The sequence below is a fragment of the Cyphellophora europaea genome (genome assembly GCF_000365145.1).
Source record: "Cyphellophora europaea CBS 101466 unplaced genomic scaffold supercont1.1, whole genome shotgun sequence".
Lineage (NCBI taxonomy): Eukaryota > Fungi > Ascomycota > Eurotiomycetes > Chaetothyriales > Cyphellophoraceae > Cyphellophora > Cyphellophora europaea.
Window position 1 is genome coordinate 2,792,825 of NW_008481797.1, and position 20,287 is coordinate 2,813,111.

At 53.8% G+C, this 20,287-nt stretch overlaps 7 protein-coding genes across 7 annotated transcripts; 3 read left to right on the plus strand and 4 right to left on the minus strand.

Moving 5' to 3' along the window:
- Nucleotides 1-672: 672 nt before the first annotated feature.
- On the minus strand, nucleotides 673-5,958 carry HMPREF1541_01064 (uncharacterized protein; the record flags this gene model as incomplete). The annotated part of the gene is made up of 1 exon (XM_008713365.1): nucleotides 673-5,958. The coding sequence occupies one exon, from the start codon at nucleotides 5,956-5,958 to the stop codon at nucleotides 673-675; it is 5,286 nt and encodes a 1,761-aa protein (XP_008711587.1).
- A 747-nt stretch (nucleotides 5,959-6,705) lies between these two features.
- Nucleotides 6,706-7,581, minus strand: HMPREF1541_01065 (uncharacterized protein; the record flags this gene model as incomplete). Its single annotated transcript, XM_008713366.1, has 3 exons — nucleotides 6,706-6,833; nucleotides 6,886-7,284; nucleotides 7,335-7,581. 3 exons carry the CDS (start codon nucleotides 7,579-7,581, stop codon nucleotides 6,706-6,708), a joined length of 774 nt encoding a protein of 257 aa, XP_008711588.1.
- Nucleotides 7,582-8,697: 1,116 nt separating this feature from the next.
- On the plus strand, nucleotides 8,698-10,011 carry HMPREF1541_01066 (uncharacterized protein; the record flags this gene model as incomplete). Its single annotated transcript, XM_008713367.1, has 4 exons — nucleotides 8,698-8,807; nucleotides 8,863-8,977; nucleotides 9,093-9,815; nucleotides 9,868-10,011. The coding sequence occupies 4 exons, from the start codon at nucleotides 8,698-8,700 to the stop codon at nucleotides 10,009-10,011; spliced, it is 1,092 nt and encodes a 363-aa protein (XP_008711589.1).
- A 681-nt stretch (nucleotides 10,012-10,692) lies between these two features.
- On the plus strand, nucleotides 10,693-13,497 carry HMPREF1541_01067 (hsp98-like protein; the record flags this gene model as incomplete). The annotated part of the gene is made up of 1 exon (XM_008713368.1): nucleotides 10,693-13,497. The coding sequence occupies one exon, from the start codon at nucleotides 10,693-10,695 to the stop codon at nucleotides 13,495-13,497; it is 2,805 nt and encodes a 934-aa protein (XP_008711590.1).
- A 541-nt stretch (nucleotides 13,498-14,038) lies between these two features.
- Nucleotides 14,039-17,110, minus strand: HMPREF1541_01068 (uncharacterized protein; the record flags this gene model as incomplete). Its single annotated transcript, XM_008713369.1, has 1 exon — nucleotides 14,039-17,110. One exon carries the CDS (start codon nucleotides 17,108-17,110, stop codon nucleotides 14,039-14,041), a length of 3,072 nt encoding a protein of 1,023 aa, XP_008711591.1.
- Nucleotides 17,111-17,969: 859 nt separating this feature from the next.
- On the plus strand, nucleotides 17,970-18,680 carry HMPREF1541_01069 (uncharacterized protein; the record flags this gene model as incomplete). Its single annotated transcript, XM_008713370.1, has 1 exon — nucleotides 17,970-18,680. The coding sequence occupies one exon, from the start codon at nucleotides 17,970-17,972 to the stop codon at nucleotides 18,678-18,680; it is 711 nt and encodes a 236-aa protein (XP_008711592.1).
- Nucleotides 18,681-18,724: 44 nt separating this feature from the next.
- Nucleotides 18,725-20,218, minus strand: HMPREF1541_01070 (uncharacterized protein; the record flags this gene model as incomplete). The annotated part of the gene is made up of 1 exon (XM_008713371.1): nucleotides 18,725-20,218. The coding sequence occupies one exon, from the start codon at nucleotides 20,216-20,218 to the stop codon at nucleotides 18,725-18,727; it is 1,494 nt and encodes a 497-aa protein (XP_008711593.1).
- Nucleotides 20,219-20,287: the final 69 nt, after the last annotated feature.

A 20,287-nucleotide genomic window follows, 5' to 3' on the forward strand; every position in this document is an offset into this window, starting at 1 on the left:
CTCAGCGACTTGGTCGCGGTCGAGCAGAGCCAGTCGCTCAACGAATGCTTGTGAGCTGGGAGGATGTCTGTTGTTGGGAATTTGCTCTCCAGCAGGCACAGCCTGTAGTAATGCGAGGAACGTCAAGGGAATTGCGCGACGGACAAGAGATGAAAGAGGTAATGATACATCAGCACTGGTCATGAAGACGTTATCTCCGTCACGAATCTCCCCGCCTTGCCTCTGGAGAGTGGGGCTGCAGCTGCTCGACACGAATCCAAGCGTCAACGACATTCAATCACAGTCTTATCCTACCATGCTCAGCCGATCATACTGTCTGACTGAGACAAGGAAGCCATCCCATGCGGTGCTATTGATGACTGTCGGTGAAAGAGGCCGGCTGGGGTATCTACATTTATATTCGAGCGCCTAGTTTGCCTTGTCAAGGCGACGGCGGCATCGAGAGCACTGCCCTTACCAGGCTGAAGACGTAGAGAATGTTTCAGTAAGTCTCAATTGAACAGGGTATCGCGTATATGATACTTCCAAACAGACATCCTCCCCCTTGCTGAATGGCTTGTATAACACCAGAAGCCGCTCAAACGCTTAATGCTAGACGCCACGTTGATAATAAGGACACAAAGTCTCCCCCCCTCCATCGTCAATCATCGTCGAAACCGTCTTCCGCAACATTCAATCCGCACCATACCGATAACTGCCCACCAAACCAAATACCCACCCTGCTTCCCTCACGCCCGGGAACTGCATCATGTAGATCTGTTCTCGGCCCATCATCACACCACCTGTATGCGCCACCCCTTGGTGCTCGGTCCAGACTTTCATGGCAATGCCAGTCTGCATGACGCGCTCGAAGCAACTTTCGCCAAGGACTGCATCGAGCAGGACGACTTCAGTATTCTTTTTGTTGTTCTTCCGCACCACGATCCGCTTCTCACGTCCGTCTCCGTGCACTCGATGGGGAGTGTGACCCGAGCTCGCGAGACGGGGACCTTTACTACCTGGCAGACCTCGGACAGGGGTGGTCGTCGGTGAGGATATTTCGGATGCGCCATTGCCCAAAGCTTGACCCGCTGCATCCAGAGCTGGTAACACGCTAAGTCGGCCAGAACCAAGATCCCCCCAGTTCTGACCCTTGCGGACATAAAGACGGATCTTCATGTTGTTGACCATGCCTCCGCCACTGGCAGCTTCTGCACTTGTGCCAGGCACATTCGGACCGTCACGTCCTGGCACTAAACCGACCTGACTCGGTATGGGTGTGCTGCTGCCTGAGCCGCTGCCAGTCCCACTGTTGGATGAGTACAACGATCCACTCGTGCGACTCCAGCCCGACCTCCGCGTGACAGAAGAACGATTGAGGCTGAAGGCCGTGCTGGCACTCAGTCGCTTGAGAGCCGAGAAAGCCGTCGCTACCGTGCTGTGTGAGGCCTCTGTGTCGCCACCTACGGACATCGGAGCCGATGATGCACGGAAACTTGACTTCTTCTGACTTCCACCAAAGCCAAACCATGAGCTGGATCTAGTAGCACCCTGTTGCGCCGGTCCGACGTTGAATGACACAGACGACTGTTTCGGTCGCGCTTTTTCCAGCTGGATGTAGGTTGGATTGTTGCATCGCGCCCAATTGATCATGCCATACAGCAGGTCGCACTCATCCGCGTTCCGTGACCGAAACATGATGTTGTTGGTCGTCCTCAACGACGAATTCGAGGTAGGTGGGGAGCGAATGTTGATGTCTAGCGCCGTGCCTCGTCTCAGCGGCACGATTGGAGTCAGCTCAAATGCGACCAGTGGTTGCGGGTCAGCCGATACAGACTGTGACTGTGAGTCCTCGCTTTCTGCGCCACCGCCACCGCCAGGACCAGAGTGCTCGGCCGACATCCGGAAAGCCTCAATGAGACCAGGGGACACGACGATTGAGCACTCGTCGGGATGGACCTGCTCCCACATGCCTCTGTCAGACCATGAGCATATCAGCGCAATCGCTCGTGACGTCTGGTTGCTGGGTACAGTCGTAGAGGATGGCACTCGCCGATATGGGCCCTGAGACGCTGAATCAGAAGGAGCCAGTGTTCGGGTTCCGTTCGTTGGTGGCGCAGTTGATGGCGGAGGTCGAGCAAACTGCGACGCTCGTCGGTTGCCTGCAGTGACTGCAACCAATGGTGTCGCCATGTCCTTGACCTCCGACATAAAATCATCTGATGTCACCGATGAACTGTCACTTGCGTCGTCAGAATCAGATTCTGAAGATGACTCTGAGGCTGTTGACGGCGCATATTCGTGCTTGAGTGGCGACGAAGAGCGCCTCTTAGCCCTCTGCTCCGATTTGGGTGATAATTTGGGCAGTTTGTCCATCGCTTTGTTCTGGGCACTGTTGTACGCTCCGCTTCCTTCACGGTGAGGCGGCGTCGGCAGCGGCGAATTTTCTGCTCGAGGTTTCCGCTGTGGCCTCGCCTCTTTGCTGGGCGTAGGTGGAGGTGGTATATCTTCTGTGAACAGCTGACTCGTCGTCGTTTCGTGCAGCTGCTGGCCAGATCTCCCTGTGCCAGAGAGGGACATCCATTGATCCCTGATTGAGTCGGTCAATGGTGTACTCGACTTAGGTCGTTCCTGATGGGGTTTGCCTCTGAGCTTTGGTATGCTGGGAAGTCCTTCTGATGGGGTTGCAGATAGACTCCTAGCATAACCCGGTCGCTCTGGTGCCGAATGTAAATCTAATGGCATTCCTAGACCGGAACCCTTCACCTTCTCCGACTCAGGCGCAGCTCGAACATCTGGGCCTGATTCAACTCTTGTCGGTCGGTGTGCGTCTGACGGAAGTGCCTGAGGAGTTGCACCTGCACTATTCGCCGACACTGGCAGCGCCCCAGACATCATGTAATCATCTGCCACCACCGGAGACTTCAGACTCTTTTTGGGAGATTTGGGCCCTGATCTTTGTGGTGGGGTCGTGGGTGCCGAGGCAACCTTTGCATGTTTGCCGATTGAGCTGAGAGATTGGTCCGAGACGCTCGACTTATCCGATGAGAGCGCAGATGGCACTGGCTTTCTCTGGGGCACATTCCCTGGTGGTGATCTCGGTGTAAATTGCTTGGTCTGCAGACCGCCACCCAAGTTGAGACGAGGAACGAACCTCTCGAGAAGTGGCTTGCGGCTCTTTGGAGTAGTTTCCTCCTTAGCACCGACGACCGACGGCTCACCAAGTGGCACATCGTACTGGGTGGATACCGTCGTTTGAGAGGTATCGTCGGCCTTGGAGTCCGATGTAGACGGCCGGGACGATTGCGCTTTGGCTTCTTCCTTCCGTCGTTCCAAAAAGCTGCGAGTACGGTTGAGCCTTGGCGGGAGCGGGCATGATCCAAGCATAGTCATCCATTCGTTGACTGCCTCTGCATCATCTGACTTCAATGCCAGGAGCTCGTGCCATTCCTGTCCGATCCCGGAAGGGCCACGGATCATGACCACGAGATCGACATCATCTTCACCTCTGCGAGCTGATATAGACGCGAGCTCTACAGGTGGGAACAATAGCCACTTGTCTTCTGCATCAATCTCGCAGATCAGGACGTCACCTCCCGACGAGGTGCCCGGTGGATTGTCGCGGAAGATCAACTCGACCTGGCAATCGAGTCTCTGACCGGTCGAGTGCCAGAGTGTAAGGTCAAAGCCGTCTCTTGCCCGGACTTTCCTCGACTTATTGAGAGACATCCCGGTCAAGGCGCCCAGGGTGCGAATATTTCGAGTCCTTGATGCATCAAGCGCAGAAGCCGCTTCATCCTCGAGCCTGGCCTGCTCCTCACGATGACGCTGTCGAGCTGACGCGGTCAGATCTGCGAAACCTTGTGCAACTTCGAGTGCAATGGTCTTGTCGTATCCCACCTTGATGCTTTCGAAGGTCTTTGCCAAATTCTTGACGCGGACCAGTGGCCGCTTCAACAGAAACGCAACATCCGCTTTCTCTCCCGTAGCATCGACCACGTCTCCATCAGCATCTCGCGCCATACCCGGATCAACCGTTTCTTGACCATCATTCAAGGGTTCCAGGTTCACAACTACATCATGAAAACCCAATCTCCATGCTTTGATATAGTCTCCGTAAGCTCTCTGAGCATTCAAAGCCCACGCCAACAATGCGTCGATGTTTTGTATCGGTATGCGACTGTGCAAAGACTTCAAGCGCTCGAGGGCAATGCCCATGTCGATGATCGGTTTCGTAAAGCTGAAATCAGAGGGGTCGGTGACGTTGGTAAAGAGGCCTGCTGCAGCAATTGAGCTTGACTTTGATAGAACGGCCTGGAGGAGTACCGGTACCACTCCGTCCACCAAAGTACGTAGCTCCTTGACATATTTGGCTTCCTCAGCGACTAGACCCTCCAGAATCTGGGCTGCGGGTAGCGGCGGAAGTGCTTTGGCAATCCGGCGTGATCTTGTGCTTCTCCTGTGCATTGGTAAAGAGAGCACTGACATTAGGTCTTCATGGGTTGTTAGCTTGCGTTTCAACCCGGGGCCTTCCAGAGGCGCAAGTCGATCCTCGTCCTCATACGCGGGAGGTGGGAAATCCTTCGAGGCTTCCCCGGAGCTGATGGCCGAGAGCTGGAGTTGGCCCGCCGAAGCAGGTGACTTCTCTCTCTGTCCTGGATGGTCTTCCTGAATGGATGATGATCTCGAGACTTGCTTGACGTCTTCAACCAATACTTGGCGGGTTGATGTTTCCGATTTTTGCCTCCGTCCAGTTCTCCCGGCCACTCGCCGCCTCAAAGCGCTAGGTGACCCATCGGCACCATGTTGAGCGGGCCTCGAAGCTGACACATGGTCTTGTTGATGGCGCTCACTGCTGTCGAGCCTCGGACTGGACTCAGCAGAAATGGGATCTGAACCTACTTTCCCATCCCGAGCTCGGTAGGTGGTGACGGACTCCCATATCTTATTCGGATCGGGCGGAGAATGCACGCTGCTTGGCCTTGTACGCCGCGAGCCTCGTTTGAGCGGCTTGGGAACTTCGACCTCGGGCAATGCGGCCCCTGGTTGTATGTCGTGCTCAACGAAGGGATCAGGCTGTTCTTCCAACCAAGCCTGAATGCTGGGAATGCGATTCGAGACTGGAGGGGTATCAGTCTTGTTGAAAATCTCTCTGGTCTTGTCTAAAATGCGTCCCCCTTTTGTACTTCTCTTAGAATTTCGTACGCTAGGTTGGCCCAGAGTGTCGGCATATTTGCTGGGAGATATCGTGTGAGATAAATCGTCATTCATCATGAACGAGTGCTCTGATAAATGCTCGTCGATTTCTGGTGATGGCTCAGGGGAGCGACCGGAAGTCTCTGGTGTCGTTGCGAGCCGCTCGGCAAGTTCTTGGTCAATATATGCATTAAGGTCCTTGGGGGCATCATGTGCGGATACGCGGTCGAGATCGGCAGCATTGTCCTTGGACAGTCTGTCACGTCGTCTGCGCTCTCTTTTGGCCTCTCGCTCTTCTCGACGCTTGGTTGATGTGTAGGTCATGTCGTAGTGAGGCGTGACGATGTCTTTTTGTCGGACTGTTCTTGGAGACCCCGGAGACGATCCCATTTTGGCTTTCCAATGGTCATCGCTTATGACGCGCTTTCGTGGTGCGCTTGAGCTACGTGAACCTCTGTCCTTGGATGGAGCGTCGACCTCTGGTACAGTCCATCTGCTTTGTCGTATAGGAACGGATTTCGGTGGTTCTGCGACGGGTGTCGTAGCTCGTGAAGCTTCGGCGCTGGCATTGGAGCGTGGAATAGAGCGAACACTCAAAGCGTCCGGGTCAAGAGCGTTTGCTGCACCCTGTGCTTGCCATTGACGAATGCGATCCTGGACGGAGGAGGATTCATACATAGTATGCGGTCTTGTCTTGGGAGGGGCGGCCGCGGTCTCTTGAGTACGGGCAGCATCACGACGTGCTGTAGAGGTCCGGCGAGGTGTGCGCGGGGTTTCTGGCATTGGTCACAGTACTGTGGAGGGCGACGTTCGGAACTCAGTCGCTTGTAGTGCTGAAAGTGGGATGTTTGCACCCAGCGTGTTCAGTCGAGATGAGTTTCGTCATGGATGAGCTGATTGCGTGAGCTGGGTGGAATGGTTCCGGAGCGAGAAGTGTCTGCGACAGTGTGACTTGACACCTGCAAGGACGAGCAAACACAAGCCGCAGATGCAAGGCTGCGCATAGACAGGTTCACGTTGGGCGGCCGCGTGCATCCGATCTGTCGGGTGTTGCGCAAGCTCGCTTAGCCAAGATTTGGTCACCACGGCAACGCATTGTCCCGCTATACCGGGAATTCCTGCGAGCGGCGGTACTATTGTGGACCCTATCCAGGCGATGACTGAATGAAGTGTGCAAGTAATCATGCAAAATGAGAGAAAAACTTGCTCAAGCATTTTAGAAGGGCAATGGATTGTGGTGTTGTGGCCGATGGTGCAGTGTGGTCTCAAAGCCCAAACATATGCAGCGCAGAGCGGCCATGCCAAGCTGTGACGCGCCTGCCAGAAGCGGTTGCCCTTGCAGCTGCAGGAACGAAGATCGGTACCGCCTTCAGATGGCGATACGCGATGCTGCCAATTGTAGATCAGACTCAGCCATGTGGCTGGAAAGCTCAAGGCTACGTCGTTGTCGATCGTATGGCTCGAAAGAGTACAAGTGCTTCCCTCCACGTCCGACCTATTCATGCTTTCCCCCATCTAGCGACTGGGTGTCTAGGGTTTGACACTACTAGGCCCGAGAGGGTTTTTCGAAATGTGACCGTTGGAGTGCATAGACTGAGCCATGCGATCCAAGGCACTTAAAGCCTTCGCAACGACAAACACGCTCTGAAAGAGTAGGACTGAGAGGGTGGTTAGAGCAGCCCAGACTTGGAAATTGGAGGGCGAACTCACGAGTGGGCACGACTATCCAGATGAAATTCATGCCGAAGAAGTACACCCAGAAGTAGTAAGCCTCAGGTCGGCAGTGATTGACGCCTCGCCAGTACTGGTCCAGGGTTGCCGTTGCGTAGTAGAGCAGATCGGAATAGACATGGCCCATACAGAGCATTATCTGAACAGGGTGCCTGTAGGGGCTCGATGTTCCAATAAAGTAGACCATGAGCCAGGACAGCCCTCCCAGAATGGCCACGCTCATGCCTTCCGCAGAGAGGACGAATATATCTGATGTCAGATACCTTGAATCCGATCGAGCGTACTCCTTCCACAGCTGGCCGAACAGGTCCTGCATCTGACCTATGTGACTATGGGTGCTCACGAAATAGCCCTCAAAGAAGACATGAAGGCAGCCACCTGTATGATACATCAGTTTGACGTGCTTATTCTGGGAGAGCGTTCCTTACACAATACGAACCACAGCAGAATGATTTTGTCCAAGCTCTTCAGAGAAGGGTTGTATCTTGATGCCATCCACCACGCAACCCCAAATATCGGTATCCATATTGCCGAGAAGCTGATGAGCAGTTCTGCAGTGTCTTTATCGTTGGGGACGAAATTGGGGATCGCAATACTAGGAGGAGAGTACGGGTGCGATGGAAGCGGGTCACTCGTGGCGGCCGACTGCCCGGACAGCTTTCGGAGAAGATCCATGGCTAAGTAGTCAGTGAAGAGTTAATGAGTCAAGAAAATGGACACCGCGCCCATAGACGTCGAGAACGCATCACACAACGCCGACGAAGATGAAGCTGAACGCGTATCAGCCTAGCAGTGGCACGATGCTCACCATTGTATCACGAACGCGCGAACTGCCAAATGCTTGGCAGCAACTGCCGGTTGACGACTTCCTGGGTAGCTACCTACCTAGGTAGCAACGTTCGTCGCTTAGGTCCTGACGGCCTTCTTACCTGACTGCTCATATATAGCGCCGTTGAACGACGTGAAATGTTGAGGCAGTGCTGAAGACGTCAAGAGAGCCGGCTCGACAGTAGAAGCATCGCCCTGCGTCCGCCAACGAAAAACATGTGCGTGCCTCGGGAGAGTATTGGCTGTCGTCAGCTCCTTCGTCGGCGGGGACCGCGTGGGGCGCGGGTGGGATGCGTCTGGTTGGCAAAGAAACTCGTCCTGAACCTTGCTCGCAGCTGCATTCAAGCCCTGTCCGCAATTTTCCCCGTTCGTTGCTATCATTGGCAACATCGATGCTCCAGGTGGTGACCAAAAACCTTTCTGCTCAGCATTCTCCAGCATGGCAAAATACTACCACGCCTAGGTCCCAGATCTTCTCGCTTGGGCGCCTTTTATCGGCGAAAAAGCCTTTTCACGGCTATCGGTCCTATTCATGACTGGCTACCCGGGAACAATGACGATGTTGTTGGAGCTTTGGTCCTCCTGAATCGTGTCTCTTCGTCAGGAGGATAATTCCGGAGAACCACACGAGCCCAGGGTACTCGAGCTGCATCTACCGCTGTCTTTGCTATATAAACACGGCCTGCCCCCGTATACCCGGCCCTTCTCTTTGAAGCTCCTGCCGGGGTTTGTTCAGCCCGTATATTATTCAGAGGTTGATCGTCGTGAACCACGACCTGCTTCTTTGTCCTGAGAAGCCATCACTACTCCCTTTCCACATATTTTTCCGTCTAGCACTTTGACTGGCTGTACAATTGCCGTCAGCTTGCTAGCAGGCGTGAAATTGGAAAGGACTGCCACAATGGCGAAACCCATCTTTTGTACCACCCACCCAAGGGCGTGTAGCACCGCCTTCGAGAGAGCATGTATGCAAGATCCACAACAGGCCTCATTTCTGACCGCATCAAGGTGTTCATGACCAGACAAGATCTGGCATGCGTCCATGAGCCGTTCGGCGACGCCTTCTACTATGGGTATGCTTGATTGTGCGCTCCTGGTCCGGAACGCCAGTCTAATAGACCCCCCCAGCCCGGAGCGTCTGAGCTCCAGATTCGAGATTGATGAGACCACTCGTAATGAAAGTGGCTTCTCGGATTCCACCTACCAGACTATCTTCGACCGCTTAGAGCGTGAGGGCGAGGATGTGAGAACCCCCATCTCCTGCACAGTACAGCCTTAGCGTGGCTTGCACCATCGCTGACCAATGGCACTGCACTGCTCCTGCGAAGCCCATTCGAGCTTCTGCTGACACTTACAAGGGCAAACGAGTCTTTATCAAAGACATTACTTACTACTTAGTGCCACCCGAGGGTATCCCACCCCAGATTGCCCCCTCGGTCTCCTTCAAGAGACGCGGCATTGGGACATCCCGCCCTTCCACGCCCGGGTCGAACGGGGCCAGCACCAACGGTACTAATGGCACTAACGGCCATTCCAATGGAACACCACCCCGCTCACCCCCCTTCCCGTATTACCACATGGAGCCCGACAACCCGACTGTGGTGCCCCTGCATCTTCTGGAGCAGTTCCAGTGGGCCTTCCTGATCCGTGACCCGCACTCAAGCATCCCATCGTACTACAGATGCACCATCCCCCCTCTCCAAGAGATGACGGGCTTCAATGACTTCTACCCGAACGAAGCGGGTTACATTGAGCTTCGTAAGATGTTCGACTTTCTCCGCGCTTCCGGCCAGGTCGGACCGAAGTTGGCAGGCCAGGACAAGGAGGTCAACGGCATTGGTGGCGCGGTCAAGCCCAAGGCCAACAACATTGACATCTGCCTCGTGGACGCCGACGACCTCCTGGACAACCCTGAGGCTGTGGTCAAGGGCTTCTGTGAAGCCGTTGGTCTCGACTACTCGCCCCGCATGCTCAACTGGGACAACGAAGAGGACCAGCGCCGTGCTGAGCAAGCGTTTGAGAAGTGGAGAGGCTTCCATGAGGATGCTCTCGAATCCAAGGACTTGAAGCCCAGGAAGCACGTGAGTACTCAACCACTGGACATAGTGATGCCAGATTCCTGATCGATTCCAGAAGAAACACGCGAAGACCGAAGAACAATGGGACGCCGAATGGAAGGAAAAATATGGCGAGGAGGCCGCCAAAATGATCCGACAGACGGTCGATGAGAACATGGAGCATTACCATTATCTGAAGCAATTCGCTCTCAAGGTCTGAATGCCTTGATCCTGTCGAACGCAGACGTTGGGAAGAAATGATCGCGTCAAATTTCAGGTTTCGGCACTTCCTTTGGCTCGGACGACACAATAATATGGACGCTCTTTCATCAATTCGGATTAGGATGCAAACGCCTAGCTGCCTGATTACCAGGGTTCAGACAGCAGGAGCGAGATACGGCAACATGTCGTGGCAGGGTTCAGAATGATCCTTTCCCACAAGTCCTTGAGTAGTGAATACTAGCTTCTTCTATGCAGCACGTTACATTTCGCCGACAAGGCAACTATTCGGCCTCGGGGACTAGTGGCCTTGGGTCAAGCGCTTCACCGCCTGAAAAAACGATCGCTAGCAGCCTCCGAATCCGAGTCGCGTAGCCTGTGATGTCATGGTCGTAGCCCCTAAAACCAGCTGGATTGGGGAAGGCTCTGGAAGGCTCTGGAACTCGCGGGGCGCCTCTGGTTGGTTCCAGGCTGCCCTCGCACGAGCGACTTGCAACGACATCAGATCATGTCACCTTGTTTCTGCTGCCCAATACCTGCTTGCCGCGTCGTCGACAACGTATTTCTTTTCTTCACCTCTCGACACTTTCTTTCTTGTTCATCACTCCTCCAATACACGCTTTACTGAACTGCCCACAGGTTCTCAACTCGCCCGGTCTGCAAACCGCAGCACACCGCGACCATGAGCAATCAACCACAGTTCACCGACAAAGCCCACCAGGCTCTGTCGGATGCGGCTAAGCTGGCCGCGCAGAATGATCATATTCAAATCATGCCACTGCACTTGGCAGTAGCTCTATACGACCCTCCTGCAGACGAGTCCAAGGATCAGCAACAAACGATGAACGCCTCGCATTCCCACACCTCCGCGCCCCTCTTCCGACAGGTTATCGAACGGGCTCATGGCGATCCTCAGCTCATGGACCGAGCTCTTAAGAAGGCGATGGTGCGGTTACCTCGTCAAGATCCCCCGCCTGAGCATATCCCGATGTCTCCATCATTGAACAAGGTTATCAAGTCCGCTCAGGAGTTGCAGAGAACACAGAAAGATACCTATGTTGCCATGGATCATTTGATTACCGCACTTGCCCAAGATCCAAAGATCCAGGAAGCTCTGAGAGATGCCAACATTCTCAACACCAAGCTCATCGATACCGCTATTCAACAAATCAGAGGCACCAAGCGGGTGGATTCCAAAAACGCCGATGCCGAAGAAGAGAACGAAAACCTCAAAAAGTTCACCATAGATATGACCTCCATGGCCCGGGAAGGCAAAATGGACCCGGTCATTGGACGAGAGGAAGAAATCAGACGAGTCATCAGAATCCTTTCCAGACGGACCAAGAACAATCCTGTCCTGATTGGAGAGCCAGGTGTTGGTAAGACTACAGTTATCGAAGGCCTTGCGCAGCGGATCATCAATGCTGATGTTCCCGCCAACCTGGCCGCCTGCAGGCTACTGTCCCTCGACGTAGGTTCTCTGGTGGCCGGCAGCAAATACCGTGGTGAGTTTGAAGAGCGAATGAAGGGCGTCTTGAAAGAGATCGAACAATCTACGGAAATGATCGTCCTGTTCGTCGACGAGATCCACCTCCTAATGGGCGCCGGCGCCAGTGGTGAGGGCGGCATGGATGCTGCTAACCTGCTCAAGCCCATGCTTGCCCGTGGCCAACTTCACTGCATCGGTGCGACGACCCTTGCCGAATACAGGAAATACATCGAAAAAGATGCCGCTTTCGAGCGTCGTTTCCAGCAGGTTTTGGTCAAGGAACCTTCCGTGGCAGAGACCGTCTCTATCTTGCGTGGTCTGAAAGAACGCTACGAAGTGCACCACGGTGTCACTATCCTCGATGGTGCTATCGTTGCTGCTGCATCTTTGGCCGCTCGATACATCACCACACGGCGGCTACCTGATTCGGCCGTTGATCTCATCGATGAGGCTGCAGCTGATGTTCGAGTCATTCGGGAATCCCAGCCAGAAGCTCTCGATAACATGGAGCGGAGACTACGACAGCTCGACATCGAGATCCATGCTCTTCAGCGCGAGACCGACCCCAACTCCGTACAGCGTCTCGACGAGGCCAAGAAGGAAGCCGCTAATGTCAAGGAAGAGCTCGAGCCTCTCAGAGAGCATTACGAACAAGAAAAAGAGCGCTCTCGTGAATTGCAAGAAGCCAAGATGAAGCTTGACCAGCTCAAGGTGAAGAGAGAAGAAGCTGAGCGATCAAACGACATTCAAACCGCCTCAGATCTTGCCTACTATGCTATTCCGGACGTCATTGCTCTCATCAAGCGTCTGGAAAACCAAAAGGCACAGGCGGCCGCTGAGCAGCACGAACGTATGGGTGGCCTTGGAGAAGTGGCTGTCACCGACGCCGTTGGGCCAGATCAGATCAATGCTATCGTGGCCCGCCAAACAGGCATTCCCATAACCCGCCTTCGGGCTTCCGAGAGGGAAAAGATCCTCCACATGGAGTCACAGCTCCAAAGAATCGTCGTCGGTCAGCGAGAAGCTGTCAAATCCGTCTCGAACGCTATCCGGCTACAACGCTCCGGCCTCGGCAACCCTAATCAACCACCTTCCTTCCTCTTCTGCGGCCCGTCCGGCACAGGTAAGACTCTTCTCACCAAAGCTCTGGCCGAGTTTTTGTTCGACGACCCTAAAGCAATGATCCGGTTCGACATGTCAGAGTACCAGGAGCGTCACTCCCTCTCACGCATGATTGGTGCGCCTCCAGGCTATGTGGGTCATGACTCAGGCGGTCAGCTGACGGAAAACCTGCGCCGGCGGCCCTTTTCCATTCTCCTCTTTGACGAGGTTGAAAAGGCTGCCAAGGAGGTTCTCACTGTCCTCCTTCAGCTCATGGATGACGGACGTATCACGGACGGGCAAGGGCGTGTGGTTGACGCGCGCAACTGCATCGTCGTTATGACGTCTAATCTCGGTGCCGAGTACTTGGCACGTAACAACGCGACAGATGGACGCATCGATCCTACAACGCAGGAGCTGGTCATGAATGCGCTCCGCAACTACTTCCTTCCCGAATTCCTGAACAGAATCAGCAGCATTGTCATCTTCAACCGACTCACACGGCGCGAGATCCGGAAGATCGTCGACCTCCGCCTACAAGAAATCCAGAAGCGTCTCGAGTCCAACGACAAGAAGATCTTGATCGACTGCTCCGAAGACGTTAAAGACTACCTCGGCGCCGCAGGCTACTCGCCCGCCTACGGTGCGCGACCCCTACAGCGTCTCCTGGAAAAGGAGATCCTGAACCGCCTTGCAGTGCTGCTACTACGCGGCAGCATCAAGGACGGCGAGGTGGCGCGCGTGCGGCTCGAGGACGGCAAGGTTGTCGTGGTGCCGAACCACAAGGACAGCGATCTCGAGGACGAAGATGACATGATGGACGAGGACGATGCCCTATACGAGCTGGAGGAAACTAATGGTAAGGCCGACCCCGGCGCCATGGACCTCTACGAATAGGATCTGTAAGAGGATGATGGGTGGGATGAATATCTAAACGGCGAAGAAGGAAAAAAAAAGAGCGAAAAAGAAACGACTTCTTATGACTTGACGGGTTTTATGCATTAATGAAAGCAAATGCGCAAATGCGCAAATGCACATGCGAGAGCGTGGCCTAATCAATCGCATGTTGAGCACGAAAGGTGTATTTGGCGCGTCTGTCTGTCTGGCTGGCTGGCTGGCTGGCTGGCTGGAGGGGGCTTGAAAGGGTCTGTCTAATGGACTCTGAAGACAGCGTGGAAAGGAATAGAGGGTCTACATCGGACGTATCTGGTTTCGATAGATTGGTCGTGCTTTAGCAGCACGTTCGAGAGGCGCGAAATGAAAAGGACTTGAAAAAGTTGTTCCCACTAGATCTACTTCTTGTGCATAGGTATTTGGCGGTGGGTTACGTGACCATCAATCAGTTGACCTCGTGCTTGTCCTATTGTTATTTCATAGAGACCGCTCAAGCGCTTTTGAGCAATACTATATGTCGTGACAAGAGACCTTCCCGCATGCATTATCTCGTTGAGTAGAGCATGTGTCTGAAACCTTCCGCAGCCCTACCTTTTAGTATTCCCATCGGGTTGCTCCACCTCTTCTTGTGTTTTCCCGCCAACGACTCCTCTACACTGATAGTGTTCTGCATCTTCTCGACTTCTTCTGGATAAAAGGCCTGTGCCGAATCGTCCGGGCCGATAGGAAGCGATGTGACTTGCACCGGTTGCTTATGCAAAACGCCTGTCCTGTGGATGCCATCGTCTTTCGGGGTAGATGGAATGGTGTGCATCGGCATCGAGTCTCCAATCATGCGATTGACAACGGTGTCCATGCTGTCGAGTTCGGGAACGTCATGCGATGTCTTTCGCTTATGCCTCGATGTTGGCCGCTCATCGACGCTGTCCCTCCAGATCTCGAAGGTGGGCATCCGGTCCATACCCCTGGAAACTGACAAAGTTTCGTAAGACTTCTTGGAGGAGACCGTCAAGCTTGCTGACCGCCTTGAAAATGATCCTTGGATTGATGCTAAGCTGAGCTTCCGGGCCAATGACCCTGCAGACGCTCTTATGATCTGTCCGCCTCGGCTCCCTATCATACCTGGATATGGCAACTTGTCCTTAGTCCAGATATCATTCAGCAGAGACTCCAATCTGGTACGCTCGGATCGCTTTGGAGCTAGAATAACTATACGATTGGAGGTCATGTGCGATTGAGAACGGTTCACTGAAGTCGTTGAGGGTTGCCGAAACTCATGGAGCTCCTCGGGATTGTGAGTATTGCGAATAATGACTTGCGAGATGCTTGTGCGGCTGCCAACCGTTGCGGCTCTTTGGACCGAGAGTCTGCGGGCAAGTGTGCCCTGGCGGCCGTAGATCACGCCTACAGACCTAAGGTCTAGGGCAACTGAGCTGGGAAAGTTCTTCGGCATAGACCGTCCACCAGTCGCATCCGCAAGTTCACCACGCAGGCCTCGTTTCCACTGTTCTTCTTCCACCGCGGAAGATGCAGACAGTAGAAATTCGTTCAATCTGCCTTCAACTGCAAAGGAGAGCTTCCAGGTATGGAAGGCCGCTGGCGATTGTAGACCTTTGCCATCGCTTGCCGAATCGATCTTGAGATCATGGAGATTGATGAAAGCAACAATGTCGAATCTTTGGCTCGCAGTTACATGAAAAGCAATGAGCAGATGCTGTCGAAATAAGACACACAGAGCGTAGGTCCCAGTAATTCCATGTTTCGTCTGATACGCGACATGGAGCACGCCACACAAGCTGGCGTTGCCCAACAGTCTGAAATCTTCTTGCGTCAAAGTCGTGCGCTCAAATATCAGTCTCGATCGCAGGGACCACCGTCTGTGGATCTGTAGGCGGATCTCGGGGTTGACAGTTGCATTATTGACGGACTCGACGATGTCACGTAGGCATTGGAGAACGATCTCGAGCTCTGCATGCACAGATGGATCATCAGAGCTTGGAGTGTAGGCAAGCAGTTCATCGAATAGTAAAGGGTACTTGCAAATCCTTTGAATGGGTTTGATCAGGAGATCGCCAACAGTGAGAGCCTTTCGGCCGTTCTCAGCTCTCTTGTCAAGAGCAACCAAAGACCTTGCGAGAGATTCCATACCTGACTCGTAAGTCGACCACAAGTTTGGCAGATGGCGCTGAAGGTCGTGAGCAATGATCTCGTGATTAGCACAGTACTCTTCGTAAGCAAAGAAGCTCGCCATTGCGCTTCGATAGATGTCGATGATTTCAGTGAGGTCCACCGGATCGGTGCCCAGAAAGCGAGCACGGGTGCGTGGCGGCGCATTTGTAGAGTCCAGAGAGCTTCTAGCATGACGGCGACCGGAAGACGGTCGATAAACTATGTGAGAGTCAAGACTTCTCCAGCGAAGATGTCTTGGGGAGCCAAGGCTCTGTGGTGACAAGGTGTCCGCCCATTTTCTTGCGGCTGCTTTGTAGGCTGCACCATGTAGTTTCTCGACTAGTCCTTCGTGGAGGTGCAGAAGGTCGAGTACATTCTTCTGGACAAGATTTCGAACACGACTGGGAAGAGAGGTAGCTGATGCCAGTAATGTCGACATGAGATAGACGAGTGCCTTCAGATCGGCCACGTAGCTTTCCTCGGTAGTGAGGATCTCCTCAAAAATCCGCCGTCGCTTGACACTCCTCCAAAGAGCACTTTCGTCCATGGATGATACTGTGGCTGGCCGGTCACTATCCGAAGAGAAGCGGGAGTGACTTCCAAACAAGAAGCGGCTCTCACTGGATCGGCCATGCTTGAGCCGCTTAGATAGCATGCTGAAGCTGATGTTGCTGAAGCTGGCGGTCTTGATGGTATGCACGAAGCCAGACGAGCTAGTGGATTGGCGAGTGTGGAGCTGCATAGGAGATCGGGCCGGAGTCTGGCTGCCACCGCTAGAGGCGGAGTGCATAACCTTGTGGTGGCGGACAGGCGTCTGTGGCGAGGGCTTCGCAGGGATTGTATTTTGCGATGAGACTTGAGGAGCAGACATCTCAGGTGCAGTATCCTGATATGGAATGGATGTAGACTCGCTGGACTCCTTCACACCTGACTGCGGTCTAGGTGGGAGGTTGTTGGCTGCAATAACTCTACTGCTCTTGTACCTTTCTAGATCCTCCAGTGCGTTGCGTAGCAGCTCATCTTTTCTTGAAGTATCGTCGAGATGTCGACCGCCATCGGCCTGTATATGTCGAACGGGAGCCACAGATGAGGTGCTGGGTCTCGATGCCAGGATATGATGGACGGGCTTGTGTGGGACGCAGGTGCTTGTTCCGGGTCGGTCGCCATTGATCGACGGGACGCGGGACTGCGGCTGGCTGAAGACCCCTTTGAGAGGCGTGGGAGCGATGTTCTCGTTGTTGTATGGCAGAGGAGCCGAAGCTACCGACAGAATTGATGCGGGTGAGACTTGTCTCGGTCGCTGTTGGCTAGGATTGTTGAACGAGCTGCCAGAGGCTGCGGGTGATCTCTGCTGTGGGTCAACATCTTGGATAGAGTAGGGCTTGTCATCGAAGGCATTTTGGAAAGGATGTGAGACAATAGAAGGCAGAAGCTGGGTAGTGGTCATGGTTAGTGATGAGACAGAAAGTCTGAATGGCGAGGCGCCAGAATTATAACAATGGAAGAGATCAAGGACCAATGTGGAAGCCAAGAAGCAAAAGCACACTTCGTCCACCCAAAAGACCAAGACAACAAGTTCTGAATAATCCTCCAAGATGAAGTTATGGTCGGCTAATGAAAGGGGCACAGAGCTGCTGGCTGGGATTGAGATTGTGGGTGTGTGACAGCCGTCTTTGAAATTTCACCAGCCATGGCAGGCGCCCCTCAGCGTCTGTGACAGTGATGTAGTTCCGACTTACTGTTCACGGTTCGTGCCTGCCGCATGATTGAGTACAGTATGTGAGTGGAGGACTGTGACTGTAGAGGGGAGAAGGGAGGAATGAACAAAGGAAGGAGGGGATAGTTCACGAGCTTGAAAGTCTCGCTCACTTCCAAGATGGGCCTAGTGCCATATAGCAAACAAGGACAAGGCTGAGCAGATGTAGTAGAGTGAGGCCACTGTTGACGACGGAAGGACTCTTTCCTGTTACTTCCTCAGCACCTGGTATATAAAGAGAGCCAAAGAATCAGAGGAACCACTCTCTGAAGGAGGTTGGTAGTGGTGAAGAGAGATATGGCGGCAAGAAGGGTTGTGCATTGCAATGCAGTCCTCTCCTCCTGCCTACTCCAAGGCCGGTCAACCACTAGTCAATGGTGTAGTAACGCATCGGAACACGTGGACACACCACTCACTCGCCCTGCACCTCAACAGACAACCCGTGAAGTCTTATTGCTTGGCGATGCGGCGTTGCCTGCGTTGTCATTGCACCTCACGGTTTAGCGACCTGTCTGCCGCGCGCCCACCTCCATCCCCGCACACCAACAAGATGGTCTGCCAACCCGATTATGCAGCTCTGACTCCTGATCGCCATACTCAAGCTCAATCAGATAGCGGCGGAAATGCGAAACCTTTGAAGAAGAAGCGCAAGAAGCAACCCGCCTCCAAGTACAAGCCACCCGCAAGCTTGTTCAAGGCTCTGCAGAGTAAGGCAAGTCTCGACACAGTCCCCGACAACGACAACGACAACGACGGAAACACCGCTTCACCCAACACCATTGTCGATCGTGCTCGCTCGACTCCGTCCGAGGTCTTCGTCTTTGACAACAAGAAAGCCTACGGCAAGGCCCGCGCACTCTTCTCTGTCGGCTACTCTTCTGCGGGTGCCGAGAAGCCAGAAGATGCCAACGTCAAAGCCACGCTCCGCTGGAACGAGCTCGTGTCTCTCCTCACGTCTGCGCCGATCTCATGCGAGTTTCTACCCATGAAAGGTGTGGCCGTCAAGGTGTTTCGCCCGGCAAGAAATGGTCTCGAGGCCCGCAGGGCCACTCTCCACAAGCTACACGGTCGCAATCCCCGCTGCGAGCGAGAGGTCATCGAAAATTACGCCACAACGTTCAAGCTGGCTTTTGGCTGGCAGAAGGACAGTTTCGTTCTGGGTAAGAGTGTTGAGGGCGCAGATACGGCGAACCCTGAAGCCAAATCCTCGGACGAGGATAGATTGGGAGATCCTCTGCCAATCGATGTTGACAGCATTTGACGTGTTGTCGTGGATGATTGGTACGGTTGAGAGACCATAGTGTGTCACTTGACTGTCTCGGTGGCCTCTCTCGCCCGAGTGCCGAGCTCGAGAAGCTGTGTCCACCGCTTTACGCACATGGCGTGCCGCTCTCGGGCTTCCTTTGTCTTGATCTCCTGGACTTCAGCATCGCTAAGATCGTGCACATCGTGAGAACGCTGGTTTCGGATGGCAGAGTCGCTGTCACCCAAGATCTGCAGCACCTCGGCCATAGACATTGTAGACAGGCCTTTCAAAGATACTCGAGCGTCTTTCTCCACTCTTGCAATCCAGCTCGCACAAATTAGCCTGTGCGCCGCGACCAAACCTTGCCTCTTTCTCTTGAGGATCTTCTTCTCGCTGACTTGGTGTTTGCCTATGGTCTCATCTGCTTCGGGATCGTAGTTGCCTTCAAGCATGCTTTCCCACTGATTCTGACTCAGCACTGACAGCCAGCCAACAACTTCAGTTCGCCAGCAAACACCATCCTTAGTCAACCAGTAGTCATTCAGGTAGCCGTGATGCTCCAAGAGCCCCCTCTGCTTCTCGTCAAGCCCGGCAAGGACAAGTTTGTCAATCCTGATCGCATCGTAAGAAAGCTCATCGAGCAGAAACCCGTATTCTGTCCACAAGACATCATTAACGTGGTGACCGTAGTTGAACAGGATCTCCTCGCCAACTTCATGTGCGCGATCTGCTACCGTGAAATAGCCACTCCTATCATACTTGGTCTTGACGCTTGGTGTTGCGGCATGATTGAAGAGATCCATTCCAGGGCACAGAGCCATTGCTTCGTTCGGATCCGAAGGCCGCTTCGTTCCTGGTGTAGTGTAGGAGAAGCATCGCGTGTTGACACACAACCAAGCGTGAATGAAGCGATAGCGACTTGGCGAATAGGGATCTTGCAGCTGATGGTAGACCTCAGAATCCAAGATTGGTTTGAGTGAGCTTACGTGTGCTCGAAATTTGGACAATTGGGCCGAGACTAGCGTGGTTGACCCACAACCGTCCATCGTGGAGTCGTTAAAAGAGAGATAGCTGCCTATTAGTGGCGGTGGAATAGGACTAAAACCACTACTTTCAGAAGGCGGTGCTTCAGAGTCGAGTTTTTGCGAGGAAAGATTCCCAACACCAGTACGGGACAATGGATTCCAGGTCATTGGCATGCTGGCTGTGAAATCCGACAGTTTCGGCCAGGTAGCCATCCATGGCGCTAGGCTCCGGTGCTGTTCATCGTCCCCGAATGCGAAATAAGCCGCGAGAAGAGCATGAACGGGAATGCTCTTGCGGGCATGAGCGTTGGCGAAGCTATTTGGGACACGTCGCGTGGTGAAGAGAGTCGCAGTTGGCACGTGGATCAGTCTCTCGCCCTTGATGAGGCGGCCAGTAGCATAGACGCCAAGCCCACGGCCTTCGACTCGTTTCGGACATATCTTAGGGTTGATATAGACTTGTCGCTCTTGGCAGTATCGGAGAAGTTCTGGGACAGGGTCCGCGTCTAGGTTCTCGGTAACATTCATGGCGATCGTGGGACGTCAAGATGATCGACTAGCTGGGTTGAATTGAAGGGTGAGTATTCAGAGATGTTT